This window comes from Schistocerca cancellata, chromosome 6 (genome assembly GCF_023864275.1).
Source record: "Schistocerca cancellata isolate TAMUIC-IGC-003103 chromosome 6, iqSchCanc2.1, whole genome shotgun sequence".
Taxonomy (NCBI): domain Eukaryota; kingdom Metazoa; phylum Arthropoda; class Insecta; order Orthoptera; family Acrididae; genus Schistocerca; species Schistocerca cancellata.
The window spans coordinates 614292977-614306417 of record NC_064631.1 but is presented as its reverse complement, the minus strand read 5'-3'; the positions used below and the strand labels follow the sequence as shown (position 1 = coordinate 614306417).

Below are 13441 nucleotides of genomic sequence, written 5' to 3'. Positions count from 1 at the left end.
AAAGGCCATGCCACCGCCACTTTCACCCTAAAAGCTGAGTAGGACGGTTGTTTGCCACCACTTCAGGCTCCACCCACGAACAAGAATTAAATACGCCTCTGAACGTTTTATTACAAAAAAGAAAAGGATAAAGGAAGAGGTACAATACTTTTATTTTATGGCCACTCAGCTACTGAGGCGGACTATAGATGCCTCATTAGTCAAGTTGGGCAAGCACGTATTACGCATTCATGATGTAAAAACATGTTATCATTCAGAGCAGCAAAGGAATCTCACTGTGAAACGCAGAGAACAGGGCATACAGTGGAAAAAGTAGACTAGTGTTAGGGCCTACGATTGGGGTTAAATGTTGATTGCGCGGAGAAGCATGTGAAAAGAAGTAATATTTAGAGCAACAATAGAAATCGTTTCAAAAATACCAAAATTTTGCTAATAAGAATATTTACATGTATATAAAATTCACAGTTTTTTTAATAAGTGTCATCAGTTGCATGAGCTATAACATATTAAGAACATTGTTTTTATATCTTTCTGTCCAAGATACAACCTTCGTTTTACGCAGTCACAAGTAGTGGTAACAGTTTTTCTAATGATGAGGTATGAGAAAAACGACCATACAAAGTTACGCAATAAACATTTGTCACCTATATATTATGAAACTGATGCTTTCGGCGTGGAACTAAAGTTGTATCAAGCACAATCAATTTTCAATTTGCGTCGTCATTTAACGCCCAACGCGTCTTTCAGACAAGTGTTTCTGTAAGAGCATGCAAAAATTTAACAGGACATAAAGGATGGTCCAGTAAACAGTTTTAGGTAGGGAACCTGGAGTCAGAGAAGCGAGATAACATAATAGAAATAAAATCACATTACTGCGTAATTTTTTATTTACATTAGTTACATTTAAATGCAACTAGCATAACTGACATAATGAAAGTACAATTTGTACTGCATCTTACAAAATATGCTGAAACTGAGGGCCATCAACCTCAATGCCTCGACGAATAAAATTCTGGCCCATTCTGACAAATATCGCTGGTGTGTTTCGAATCACAGCCCAGGCAGCTACAATTTTTGCAACTAATTCCATCTCGGTATCCACTGGGGTCTCATACAGAAGCCACTTTAGATATTCCCGTAGAAAATAATGGGGAGGTTCAGGTCAGGTGATCTCGTAGATCATGGAATATGACCTCCCCTTCCAATCCAGCGAACAGGAAACACAGAATTTGGTTGCGGACATCCACACTGAAGGGAGGCGATGCACTGCCATGCTGTATCAACATCCTCTCACGAACAGCCAAGGGTACGTTATCCAACAACTCAGGTAAGAATTCTTTGCATGAATATCAAGTACAGGTGACCATTCAGACGGCTAGGTAGACTTCCTAGTAATCAGGTTCGTCCTCCTTGTTTCCTTCAAGGAAATGAAGAATGTACATGTTAATAAACGGTACAGTACGTGTAGACTTGTACGCATGTTAGTTGTAAATAAGCAGGAAAACAGTTATGTTCAAATGGCTCCAAACACTATGGGACTTAACATCTGATGTCACCAGTCCCTTAGGCTTAGAACTACTTAAACCTAACTAACCTAAGGACATCACACACATCCATGCCCGATGCAGGATTCGAACCTGCGACCGTAGCAGCAGCGCGGTTCCGGAAACACTTATGTTAGATAAAGCGGTAGACAAGTTTACTTCCATATCTCATGAAGCTTGCTTCTCCGACCCCATGTTTCCTACCTCAAACTGTCCAGTGGAGCAATATCTATGTCGTGTTACATTTTTGCACGTTCTTACAGAAACACCCTGTATAGCTAGTTACAGATGTGAAAAATTTTGTCAACTGGTAAGGAGAACCAGTGCAGAGAGCTGGGGTTTACATTGGTCCTCAGAATCGAAATTCGATGAATTACGAAGATTTTGAAAATAATGTTATCTGATTCACTTCAACAATTTTCGTAGTTAATGGAAACAACACTTTTAAATATGTTCTGCTTTTTGTCTTAATACTGTTTCCATATTTCTTGGTTTTAATAACAGCATAAAATGTAAAAGTATCTTTTCTGTAACAACTAGATGTGATGGCTAAAAGAGGATGTCATTTCTTATGACAGGATTTGAGGAATCGTGTGAAAACGAAATGTTTCGTCCCAAACTGACACGGTGTCAAACAGTTGTGTATGAACGGTGAACGAGAAGACATACAGTTTAGCACACAAGAGGAATTCACCAAACAAGAGGTGTTTTTGGTATTTTTACGAAGTATAGGCTACATAAAACGAATTTTTAGTGAACGTTTTAAACATTTACAGTTGTTAGTCATTTAGCTCACAGAAAGTCATTATGCTGGCCGTCTCACTATCGGGAATCTACTGAGTCTACGTCAACTTGTGTCCTCTATAAAACGATCTTTAAAAATTCTTTTTATGTAGCCCACACTTCGTACAAGTACCAGAAATACCTCTTGTTTGGTGAATTTCTCTTGTGTGCTAAACTGTGCGTCTTCTCGTTCAATATGCAGTAGGTCGGTGAATAATTTCAGGCAGACATGAGAAAAACTGTGACACAGAGCTCCACATCGCATAGTACGTAATGACAGGGACTTGGCTTTGTTCCAACCATGAAGTTGTGATCTCCCCCTTCCTAATCGGTCTACTGGACTACAACATAACTGACCGTGATCGCATATGCCTAATGAAATTTTACAGTGAGTAAGGCTATCGTTACCGAAGGAAAATAACAGCGGTTAGTTGGAGGAAAGTGTACAACAGACTCTTCTGAAGGAAGAATGTATTGCGAACTTAATGATGATAATTTTTAAATGGATAGAATATAGCGCAATCGCTCACACGTACCGCACAGGGGGGAAAAGGGTACCATGTAATATTTACTACAAAAATCACAGATGATACAAATAAAACACCGATTACCTAAAAAAGGGGATAGTTAAACGGCCCCCAGCCCGTTAGGGCAATGAATCTCCAGAATCTTAAGAAATGCTATGGCAAAGAAATTCAAGCAAATAATCACTGGCGTGGCAACAGAAGAGTGTCACGCTGTTCCACAACACAACAGTTTTCAAGAAAATAAATGAATCAGAAAGCACTAAGTTTGCAGTTACTTATTCTGAAACAATAAAATTTGAAAGTATAGTTAAATGGAGGTACTGGTTAAATAAATGACTGGCTTAACTTAAACTTTGTGATGTATAAAATGACTTTCAGTAATCTCAGTGTAACGTAATACAAAATTTAGAAAAAAAGCAAGCCATTTAGTTTTGATTATTGAAAGATTGAGCTGAATTTACTACCAGCAAATGAGCAACTGATTTTACTTGTAAAATAACAACAATAAAGTACATAGCAAGCCAGCAGAAGTCACTCGCGAAGCTAAATACAGAATAAATGAAATTGCGTACTCTCAGTTTGTGCTGTATCTTTAGTTATTGGTTTTGCCAGTGAAATTTTACGTTACTTTAAGTAAATGAAGTTAATACTAAAATTTCCAAATTAGTTTAGCCTCTGGTATGCAATACAAGACTGAACAGTTTTTGAGGCAGAAAATTCAGACTGAAACCGATCATTAGCAACCACACAAAACAGGCAGTAAATAGTGAAGCCGAGTGGACTAAGGCGCTGCAGTCATGGACTGCGCGGCTGGTCCCGGCGGAGGCTCGAGTCCTCCCTCGGGCATGGGTGTGTGTGTTTGTCCTTAGAATAATTTAGGTTAAATAGTGCGTAAGCTTCGGGACTGATGACCTTAGCAGTTAAGTCCCATAATATTTCACACACATTTGAACACAGTAAATAGTGAATCAATTTTTATAGTCATACGACACTCGGTGATTGCCTGGAAAAGAAAAGGGACCCTGCCTGGTAATAATATCTGAGGACAATGACAACACAGGTGCCCTACAAGTTTTAACTATTGCAGGTTATTATTCAAATTAGTCATACTTTGTGAAAGAAATGTAACTGAGGAAAGCCTCTACATTCCTATATCTGTCAGTTAAGTCTTATAATGCACTTGTGCAGACGACGAAGAATGTAGCCGACGACAATGCTGAGCTGCCGTTGTTGCTGCTGCTGTTGTTTGAGAACCACGAGTCGTTCCCAGAGCCACTTATAATGCGGGAGCACCCCACGAACGCTTCCGCACTCTTTCATCACTCAAGCTGCTCTGCTGCCTCTCTTATCGCTACGTGGTGGAGACTCTCCACACGCAAAGATGAACAATGGCACAGCTACTGCCATTTCGTCATTGCTATCCACATGTTATAGTGGAAGTGTGTGATTAGGGAAGGTAAACCTTCCCTACAGGAAGTGCACCATCACTAGAACGATCGGTAAGAGCTTACCATAAACTGAAAATAGCACGTCCACTGTACTCGACTAGGGAAAATGTACAGTAGCATGTTATTATCCACTAACGAAGGTGTACCATCGCTGCTCCCGGATTATAAAGATGCGTCCAACAACGCTACCACGCATCAGCGTGAATGTAATTGTCGTCAGCTCGTTATTGTTATGTTATAAAGCAGTGCAGTTATGGTTGACAGTAGAGTAGTTACAGTTCACAGTAGTGCAGATGTGACTGGCAGTAGTGCAGTTGCGATTGACATCAGTGCAGCTATGGTTCAATTAGTGAAGTTCTACGAACATCTTAGAGTGGAATGGGGAAATCTCATTTATAAATCTGGCTTCATGGACAGAGAAAAGTACGAGTCAAATCACTAAAATCTGGGCGAAAGTGGGACGGCAACGATTACAAGTTTTTGAAGAGATGTGAAGTGCTGGAAGTGAAATGAGTAACCAAATTAATACAACAGTAGACGCGACCGAATGATGAAATACTTGAAGTCAAGGTTCTGTAACATTCAGAGATGTCTAAATTTATCTTAGTGTGTGCGAGCCTTGTTTACAAAAGCAAAAAGGTCAGGAAAAGGAATAGCAGTGAAGCCAGTGCTCTTCAAGAAGCTACATTTCAGAAGTTGATCTCATCGACTCCCAATCGCAACCAAATGGAGATTACAAATTCTTAATGGTTTATCTGGACCACCTCATTAAATTCATTGTTCCCAGGCCACTGAAGTCTAAAACAGCTGAAGAGGTATGCGATAACATTATTGACATTTTTACGTTGTTAGGTGCTCCCTCAATATTGCAGTTTGACAATGGCAGGGAGTTCGTTAACAAGATAATGGGCAGCCTAACTGAACCATGGCCCAATTTTAAGATTGTCCACAGTAAACCTAGACACTGTCAGAGCCAAGGCATCGTAGACCGAGCAAATCAAGACACAGAAAATATACTAACTACATGTCTGCACGAGCACAATACCTTGGGGTGGAGGCATGCAGTAAGATTTGTGCAGCTAATGAAGAATAGCGCTGCATATTTTGGAATTAAAAGATGTCCATATGAAGCGAGGTCTGGCTGCCCTCCTAAACATGATTTGTCTTCAACAAATTTACCTCCTGAAGCATCGATGAACGGTCATTCTGAGGATGACCTCGAAAATATAATTAATCAAGTGAGTGTTAGCAGTAAGACAGGGATTGAAACGTTACAGGATAATGATCTCAGTAAATCTACATTGCAAGAGGATAACATACCAACAGGAACAGAGGTTGAGAACAGAGAGATAGAAAGTATTCCTGACTGATTTAGACGAGTCAACTCGTGGTATTAAAAACACAAAACTGAAGCGTACAAGTGCTTAGAAGAACAAGCGCAAAGAATGCGGCAGTGTTCAGTGGAAAAGGGCTGTACTGTGAGAGTTCCAGTTTCCGAATTCGGTAGAGGAGGAGGAGATGCTAGGTCTATCTTGGGAGTCGCCCTCGAGACAACGGCCGATGGTTTATACCCAATCGGGGCGAGAGATGGTGTGCTGAGTCAACTATACGCACGGTAATAAATTGTTTGTTTTTAAATAATTATGGAAGGGACGATACGAAATGCCATTGCGGCTACAACATTTGTTTCAAGTCCCAGTTCAGTACTTGCCCTCCGAGAATAATCTCAGAGGAGTAAGTTCCAGCAGAGCAAACTATTGCCCTGAGGACAGTTGCGACGTCTAAGTCGACGGAAAGCGGCCAGGGATTCTTCAATTGCAACTTCTAGCAAAAATGTCCGGCTCTAACATGCTTTTGCAAAACAAAAATGTGTTGTGGAACTCAAAGTGCCAAGGTGCACGTCCTTAATGTTAGTCAGGGCCATTCCTTTGTAGGGATTTCTGAAAGTCAGATTGCGTTGCGCTAAAAAAATATTGTGTGTCAGTTTAAGCACAGTCTTGTATAAATGTTCTAAGGGGACGTTTCACATCATTACAGGTCGAGGCTGATTATTGAAGAGAACTGGAATTAGTAGTCCACTTTCACTAAACGGGTCAGTGAAAGTGCACTATCACCAGTCATGGTATACCTTCCCTGAAACTTCCACTTGCACTATAACAGATTTATTTTAAAAAAAGTTCCCTTGGCTATTACCCTGAAATTTACAAAGTTTTCATTATAATTACAATCAGTTATATACAAACAGAAATCAATACACAATTACATCGATTACGTATTAAATACAGTTTGTATAACAAAGCTTACAGATTCAGAATCAGAAGTACAGTACAAGTTATCAACGGATACTAAACGGCAAAATTTTTTGGAAGGTGTAGAAGGTATTTTAGCTGCATTTTCGGTGTTAAAACGTGACTTAACAATAGATGCTCGTTTCAAAGTTCAGCAAGGCAGATCTTGAGGGATGCGCTGTGAATAAACAGTTGATAACTCTATAAGGACAAAAAAATGCAATCTTTCAATAGTTGCAACAATGCTACATCACCAAGCAGCATGCATGTAATAACAGAAGAACGGCATTATGTCATCTGAGAAATTACAATGTTGCTTCCATATTGCCGGCCGCGGTGGTCTAGCGGTTCTAGGCGCTCAGTCAGAAACCGCGCGACTGCTACGGTCGCAGGTTCGAATCCTGCCTCGGGCATGGGTGTGTGTGATGTCCTTAGGTTAGTTAGGTTTAAGTAGTTCTAAGTTCTAGGGGACTTATGACCACAGATGTTGAGTCCCATAGTGCTCAGAGCCATTTGAACCATTTGAACCAGCTTCCATATTTCCCGGTGACTAACGGTGCGATGCATTTTCCAATGTGGATAGGAAAACGTATTTAGACTTATATCCCATCTTCTGCAAATGTCGGTTCTAGGCGCTACAGTCTATAACCGTGCGACCGCTACGGTCGCAGGTTCGAATCCTGCCTCGGGCATAGATGTGTGTGATGTCCTTAGGTTAGTTAGGTTTAAGTAGTTCTAAGTTCTAGGGGACTGCTGACCACAGCAGTTAAGTCCCATAGTGCTCAGAGCCATTTGAACCATTTTTTTCTGCTAATGTTATCATATAATAATAAAATCTGAGTGCAAATTAAGTCCCATAGTGCTCAGAGCCATTTGAACCATTTTTTTCTGCTAATGTTATCATATAATAATAAAATCTGAGTGCAAAGTAATATATACGTTATAGCTGAGTCATGGGTGTAGTATCGCGAATACTTCAACACAAGAAATGAATTGTGACCTGATATGTTGAAGTTAAAAAGGAACAGAGTTGAGTATATCCGTGTGCTTCAGGTGTACTTATGATAATCTGCTCCATACATTGCTTGTTTCTCGAGTTGCTTCACGTTTCCTTTTTTTCCATTGCTGGACATCAGCGACTATTTATTCTTGTAAAAGATTTTTTGGCCTTATTCTTGCTTCTATGCCTTGCGTGTACCTTTCATGTTTATCTGTTTTGCTTCTCAGATATCAAAATGTACATGTCCCTTCCAGATTCTCTTACACAGCTGTTAACATTTCCTTCAACATGTCCACTTACGACGATTTCTTATTATTTATGTGCGTATCTTAACCTACAGATGACATATACGCCATTAAATTGAGAATAAACCCAATTCCGGTTCACAGTTATCACGGTTGCATCAACAGTGAACCGTATTGCGCTAATTTTGAAATGTTGATAGCACAAACAATTCTTTTATTCCTTCACTCCATTTTCAGTGAACAGGTTGCCTTACATATTTCCTGGTTTTCATTTCTTATACAAATCTGTCACTGAAGACTACTATAATTCGCTTTGAAGAAAGAGAGTGGGTTTAGTTTTCTTTCTGTTATCAGTACAACATTGCCCAAAAAAGGAAAAACGTTTTATTTCATCCCACATTATAAAACGCCTTCTTGTATTTATAGCGCCACAACAAGCTCCAAAATACCTCCTAATCTGCATTTTGAATGCAAATACAAAACATAATGGTTTCAAGGTTTATACAAGCTTGGCGACGCTGCAGTAACGAAAATTTCAGAAAAACGGTGGGAGTTTCGTGGCTCATTGTCTTGGGCTCTGATGTATCTATGATATCATCATCCAACAAAAGTATTACAATCAAATCTCATCTATGTTCCAGATTTTGAGACCTTTTATCTTGCTCGTTATACAGCTGCAAGTCATTTACTTCTGCGTAGCGTTCAAAGCGCGAAAGTGGCACTACGGTACCTTATCAGTGAATCCACATTATTAATGAAGTATTATGCAAACGCGAATTGTTTTTTCGTACAGCGTTCATTTCGCAATATTTTATATTAAGGCTCTGTATGTCCATCTTTATGTACATAGTTGCAGGACCTCGGCTGTGCAGTGCATAATGTCAAATCAAAACACCCTCCAGCCATCTAAATTTCCAATTCTAAGCCAACAAGTTATGATATAAGGGATCTCTGTGTCACTCATACCAGTCATTGAATGCTGGCCCCTATTTTGTCTGGACCAGAGCTGGGAATCTTCCTACACGCCGGTGAGGGAGCCTGAAGATGGTGTAATATTACGCCGAAAATGGCTGTTCAATAAAATAACAATTGGAAATTTAGACGGCTGAAAGGTGTTTTTATTCGTCATTGTGATTTAATTTAGCCTGGTCGTCCACAAAGATTCATTTTGAAGAGACCGCCAATATTTATGGCAGTCTGATGCGGTCATCTCGTGACAGCTTGATTAGATATCCGTTATTGGCTGTGAAGCTGTTGTCCCTGCAAGCTTACGTTGACCATTATTAGTCTGCGTAATAAGTAGATGCATTTGACAACACAGTCGGCCATGCCTACAGAAGAGTACGTTACTGTGGTTAATATTCTCAGTTTATAATGCATGATACCAAATGGACAGATAATAGTACTTTATATTATTGATAACCTACTGCTCTTTGCCGAAAGCTGAAGACCTAACTATTCCAACATAGTTTTGTTTTCCGTAACCACAATCATTAACGCCTATGAACTTACAATTATTATCAAACAATTCTTGCAACATATAAGAACAACAATGTTTGTGCATATAACCAGAATGAGAAACGCAAATACATCAAATTTCTCTCTACAAACCTATGCAATTAGTAAAATTTCAAACATTTTAGCAGTCAGTGACCATATTCCAGATGTCATCGGCTTCTGTAATTCTCATATAACGCATTTGAAAATTGTCTAACGCAACATTACTTACTACTTTTACTGTTTTGCAACAGTTTCAACACCAATACGAAAAAAATAAAGTTTATAAGCCCTACTTCTAAGTGACTGACAAGTCTACTGGTTGTTTTTGATGTGGTCTTCAGTCCTGAGACTGGTTTGATGCAGCTCGCCATGCTACTCTATCCTGTGCAAGCTTCTTCATCTCCCAGTACCTACTGCAACCTACATCCTTCTGAATCTGCTTAGTGTATTCATCTCTTGGCCTCCCCCTACGATTTTTACCCTCCACGCTGCCCTCCAGTACTAAATTGGTGATCCCTTGATGCCTCAGAACATGTCCTACCAACCGATCCCTTCTTCTGGTCAAGTTGTGCCACAAACTTCTCTTCTCCCCAATCCTATTCAATACTTCCTCATTAGTTATGTGATCTACCCATCTAATCTTCAGCATTCTTCTGTAGCACCACATTTCGAAAGCTTCTATTCTCTTCTTGTCCAAACTATTTACCGTCCATGTTTCACTTCCATACATGGCTACACTCCATACAAATACTTTCAGAAATGACTTCCTGACACTTAAGTCTACTGGTACCTCAAACAAAATCGGAATTAAGCAAAGCATGCGAATTTTTTATGCACTGTATCATGTATTGGTAGTTACGCAATGTGGCTTCCAAGACTAAAGGACGTTTAGTCCCGCATAATGTTATCACTCAGCAACAGCAGCACAAAATACGTGGGAATGTTAATGTATAAATTTAGGACTAACTTGGATTCCACGACAAAGAGAAAACCCGATTCCCAACTGACTGACTGCAGCAGTGTATGTCTGCTTTATTCAGAGGATTCTGTGTTTTAAGGGGGTAGTTCACTTCTAAAAATCTGGTGGCAATATCGTCGAATGGAGTGACAGTGAATGTACGTTTGACGAGTTACTCAACAAAGAACTGCATGGAAGTGGTAATTGTAACTTGAAAAAATGTCACTGACAGAACATACTGGCAGTGTAGCTTCTTCATCACGACCATCATCTTCTACCAGAAGACAGCCCGTCGCCGCACACTCATTGAACAAAGCTATCGGCAAAGCAGTACAGCACATGGAACATCAGGAAAAACTATGTTCTTCAAAACTTAAAGAGAGAAGATAGAAAGAGACGAAGAAGTTGACAGTTTTTTTTTTTTTTTTTTTTTTTTTTTTTTTTTGGTGGACCTCTGATACACTTCCGAACACTTTCACCTGGTGATAAAATGGAATACCGCATGCGAATTAAGTTGAGGAAACAATTTTTGAAAGGATGTAACGGAAGGTTTTCGTTTTCATTTGCATATAGCCAGCAGATTTTACAGGCTACCGCGTTAAATTAGTATAAAAATGGTAAAACTCTCCAAAAGTGTATCTTTGAGTATTGGTGCAGTGAGCAGCACATTGGCTTTGCTTGGTCACACTTTCTGGTAAATCATAAACAGTAAAGCTGAAAGAAAACATCACTCACTGTTCTCTCCACTGATATTCAGGTCCACGCTGTTATAAAAGCTGTGACACCAACACGTTATACAGGCCACGAGCCACACAGTGCTTCTACGCTGTTGTTGATCTTATCTCCAGCATAAAAATATTCGTAGAATTCCCTGAAGCTTGAACAATTGGCCTGCAATACTTGTGTGCACTGAAACTGTACATGTTAATACTGCAAGACTTGCCTGCCTTAAAACGTTTTTATGTAAATTTACAGAATATCCCTAAAACGTGATATCACAGGACACGACAGACTTAAAATTTCACTGTCAGCGGCAGTGTATATAATTCTTACTGATGATTATATGAGAACAGATAACGATTTGACGAGGACACTATACAACAAGGATGAATCTAATCAACAACCGACTTTTATTTAGTTTCGTTTGTTGTGTAAATGAAACTGGCGATGTATATATAATATCTTACGCGCTCAGCTTCAATACAAAAAAAGTACCATTTGTAACGCATTTATGTACGTCATTACACCTTATTAAAGCTAATTCGCCGGTGCATCTTACATTAACAGCAATAAATCCAGCCTTGCTTACTGTAACAACAGATATATTTCTTTTCAGACCAGATAGTTCCTACTGACGTATCATACAATCGTATCAATTTTCTTTGATACCAAATACACTTAGTGAATGATTACGCATGAAAAGGAAGACGACGAGTCAAAGTATCTAAACAGTTGCGCATAACAGGGACAAGAAGCTAAAGAAACACTGGAGGTGTAGTATTTACGGTTGTACGTTTCAGCGAAGATCATGCCACACAATATCTGCTTGTAAATTACGATTGCTCCATATATTTTAAAGACGTTTATACATATACTAAATTGTTCACTTACCATATGAGTGTGCAACAGTGAGCAGAATGAAGAAAGTGAGCAGTTTCCATTTCTGAAGAAATGCCGTGCACGTCATTGCGAGTGTCTCGACGAGGTCAGTAATAAAAACGTTCGACACTAGCCGTTACGCTGTTAATCAAGTGAACGAAGAACCAGCCTCTCAGACTACTGTGATAAGGCTGCTATCTCGTGTAATCGCTCACCGAGCTGTCACAGGTGATTCCATAGGGCTGCGGCGTGGGAAACTGCCACTCCTTCTCCAGAGAGGTTCATTAAAAGCATCAGCCGAATCAAATCAACAAAATAATCGATAACGTTCTCAAGTTCGAACAGTCGACCAGAAACAGTTGACAGACACACGTTGAAAACTAGCACTCAGAACGTATCGTTTCCCAACAGACTTCAATTATGTACGCCAAACGGAACATTGTAGCGGATAATTAAAAATTTCACGCGATTTAAACATGATGAAGAAACAGATGTCTGTATTTTTATACGGACAACTGACGACTAAAATTTCAATGTGTTTATAGAGTCGAGAATTATGTTTCGTGGAAATGAAATGGAAACTGACAGTCCGCAACGTTGAAATCCGATTAGTAGATTACGACAGTTGCTTAGCCAAACATGGAATGGCACATGAGTGACTGGATGTTTTACCGATCAAGCCACAGCAAACCTAACAAAAATATTCTACGAGTGATGCGGTCCTATCACGGGAGTAGTTGTGATACGTACGAACAAATATACTAATGGATCTTATGATACTCCTTCCGACATAGTTAAACCGTACTTGATATAATGCGTTTCTCCCGTTCTTTATATGTTTTCCTCGGGATTCTACTAGTACGGTACACTTTCTACGCCTGACGCGCCTAGAAGATTTACAGGAATGCTGCGCGAGCCACTGCACTAGTTACGTCGCGTCGAACGGACACCTGTCTCTCCTCGCTGTAGCAGCAGAGATGGCCTTTGGTCACGCGCGCGACGGCAGTCATGTGTCGCGATAAACTGAGCGCCTGGCCACCACATGTTGCGGCGAGGGACGGCTCGTGTTGCAATTGTTACGGCAGCGCTGCGCGGGCAGCCGAGGATCGCAGAAAACGCCGCCGGCTGGCGTGACGCCACAGGCCGGCCTCTGACGTGCTGCTCTGACGAAACCCGTTTCGCGGCCGGTCGACAAGGTTAAGCTCGCGCTGCCAAAGGACGCGCCGACCGCTACACACGTGGGTCGCGTTTCACTGGCTTTGCGCCATTCATCATAGACGGTTTTGTCGTGCTACGTCATTGATGTGATAATTTAATAAAACCTGTTATTCAAAACCAAATCCTGAAGAGAAAATGTCGAAACTTAAGTAGAGGTAGACAGCGAGTGACTTCAATGTACCGTCGACCAGGGTTACTTTGGTCCTTGCGGGGTTACTTTAGTCCAACACCAAAAAAAAGTTTTAAATTTTTGTGCTGAACAAACTAAACAAGATATATTGGTATTTTTGGGTTTAAAATATATTTTATACCCTACTTGAGCCTATTTTAA

At 40.1% G+C, this 13441-nt stretch overlaps 1 protein-coding gene across 1 annotated transcript in view; it reads right to left on the bottom strand.

Annotated features, from left to right (window-relative positions):
* Window positions 1-12963, bottom strand: part of LOC126190845 (uncharacterized) — an 88567-nt gene extending 75604 nt beyond the window's left edge. The window contains exon 1 of the mRNA XM_049931430.1: window positions 11905-12963. Within this exon, the coding sequence (XP_049787387.1) occupies window positions 11905-11980 (76 nt within the window). The 5' untranslated portion in view covers window positions 11981-12963. The remainder of the gene's footprint in view (window positions 1-11904) is intronic.
* Window positions 12964-13441: the final 478 nt, after the last annotated feature.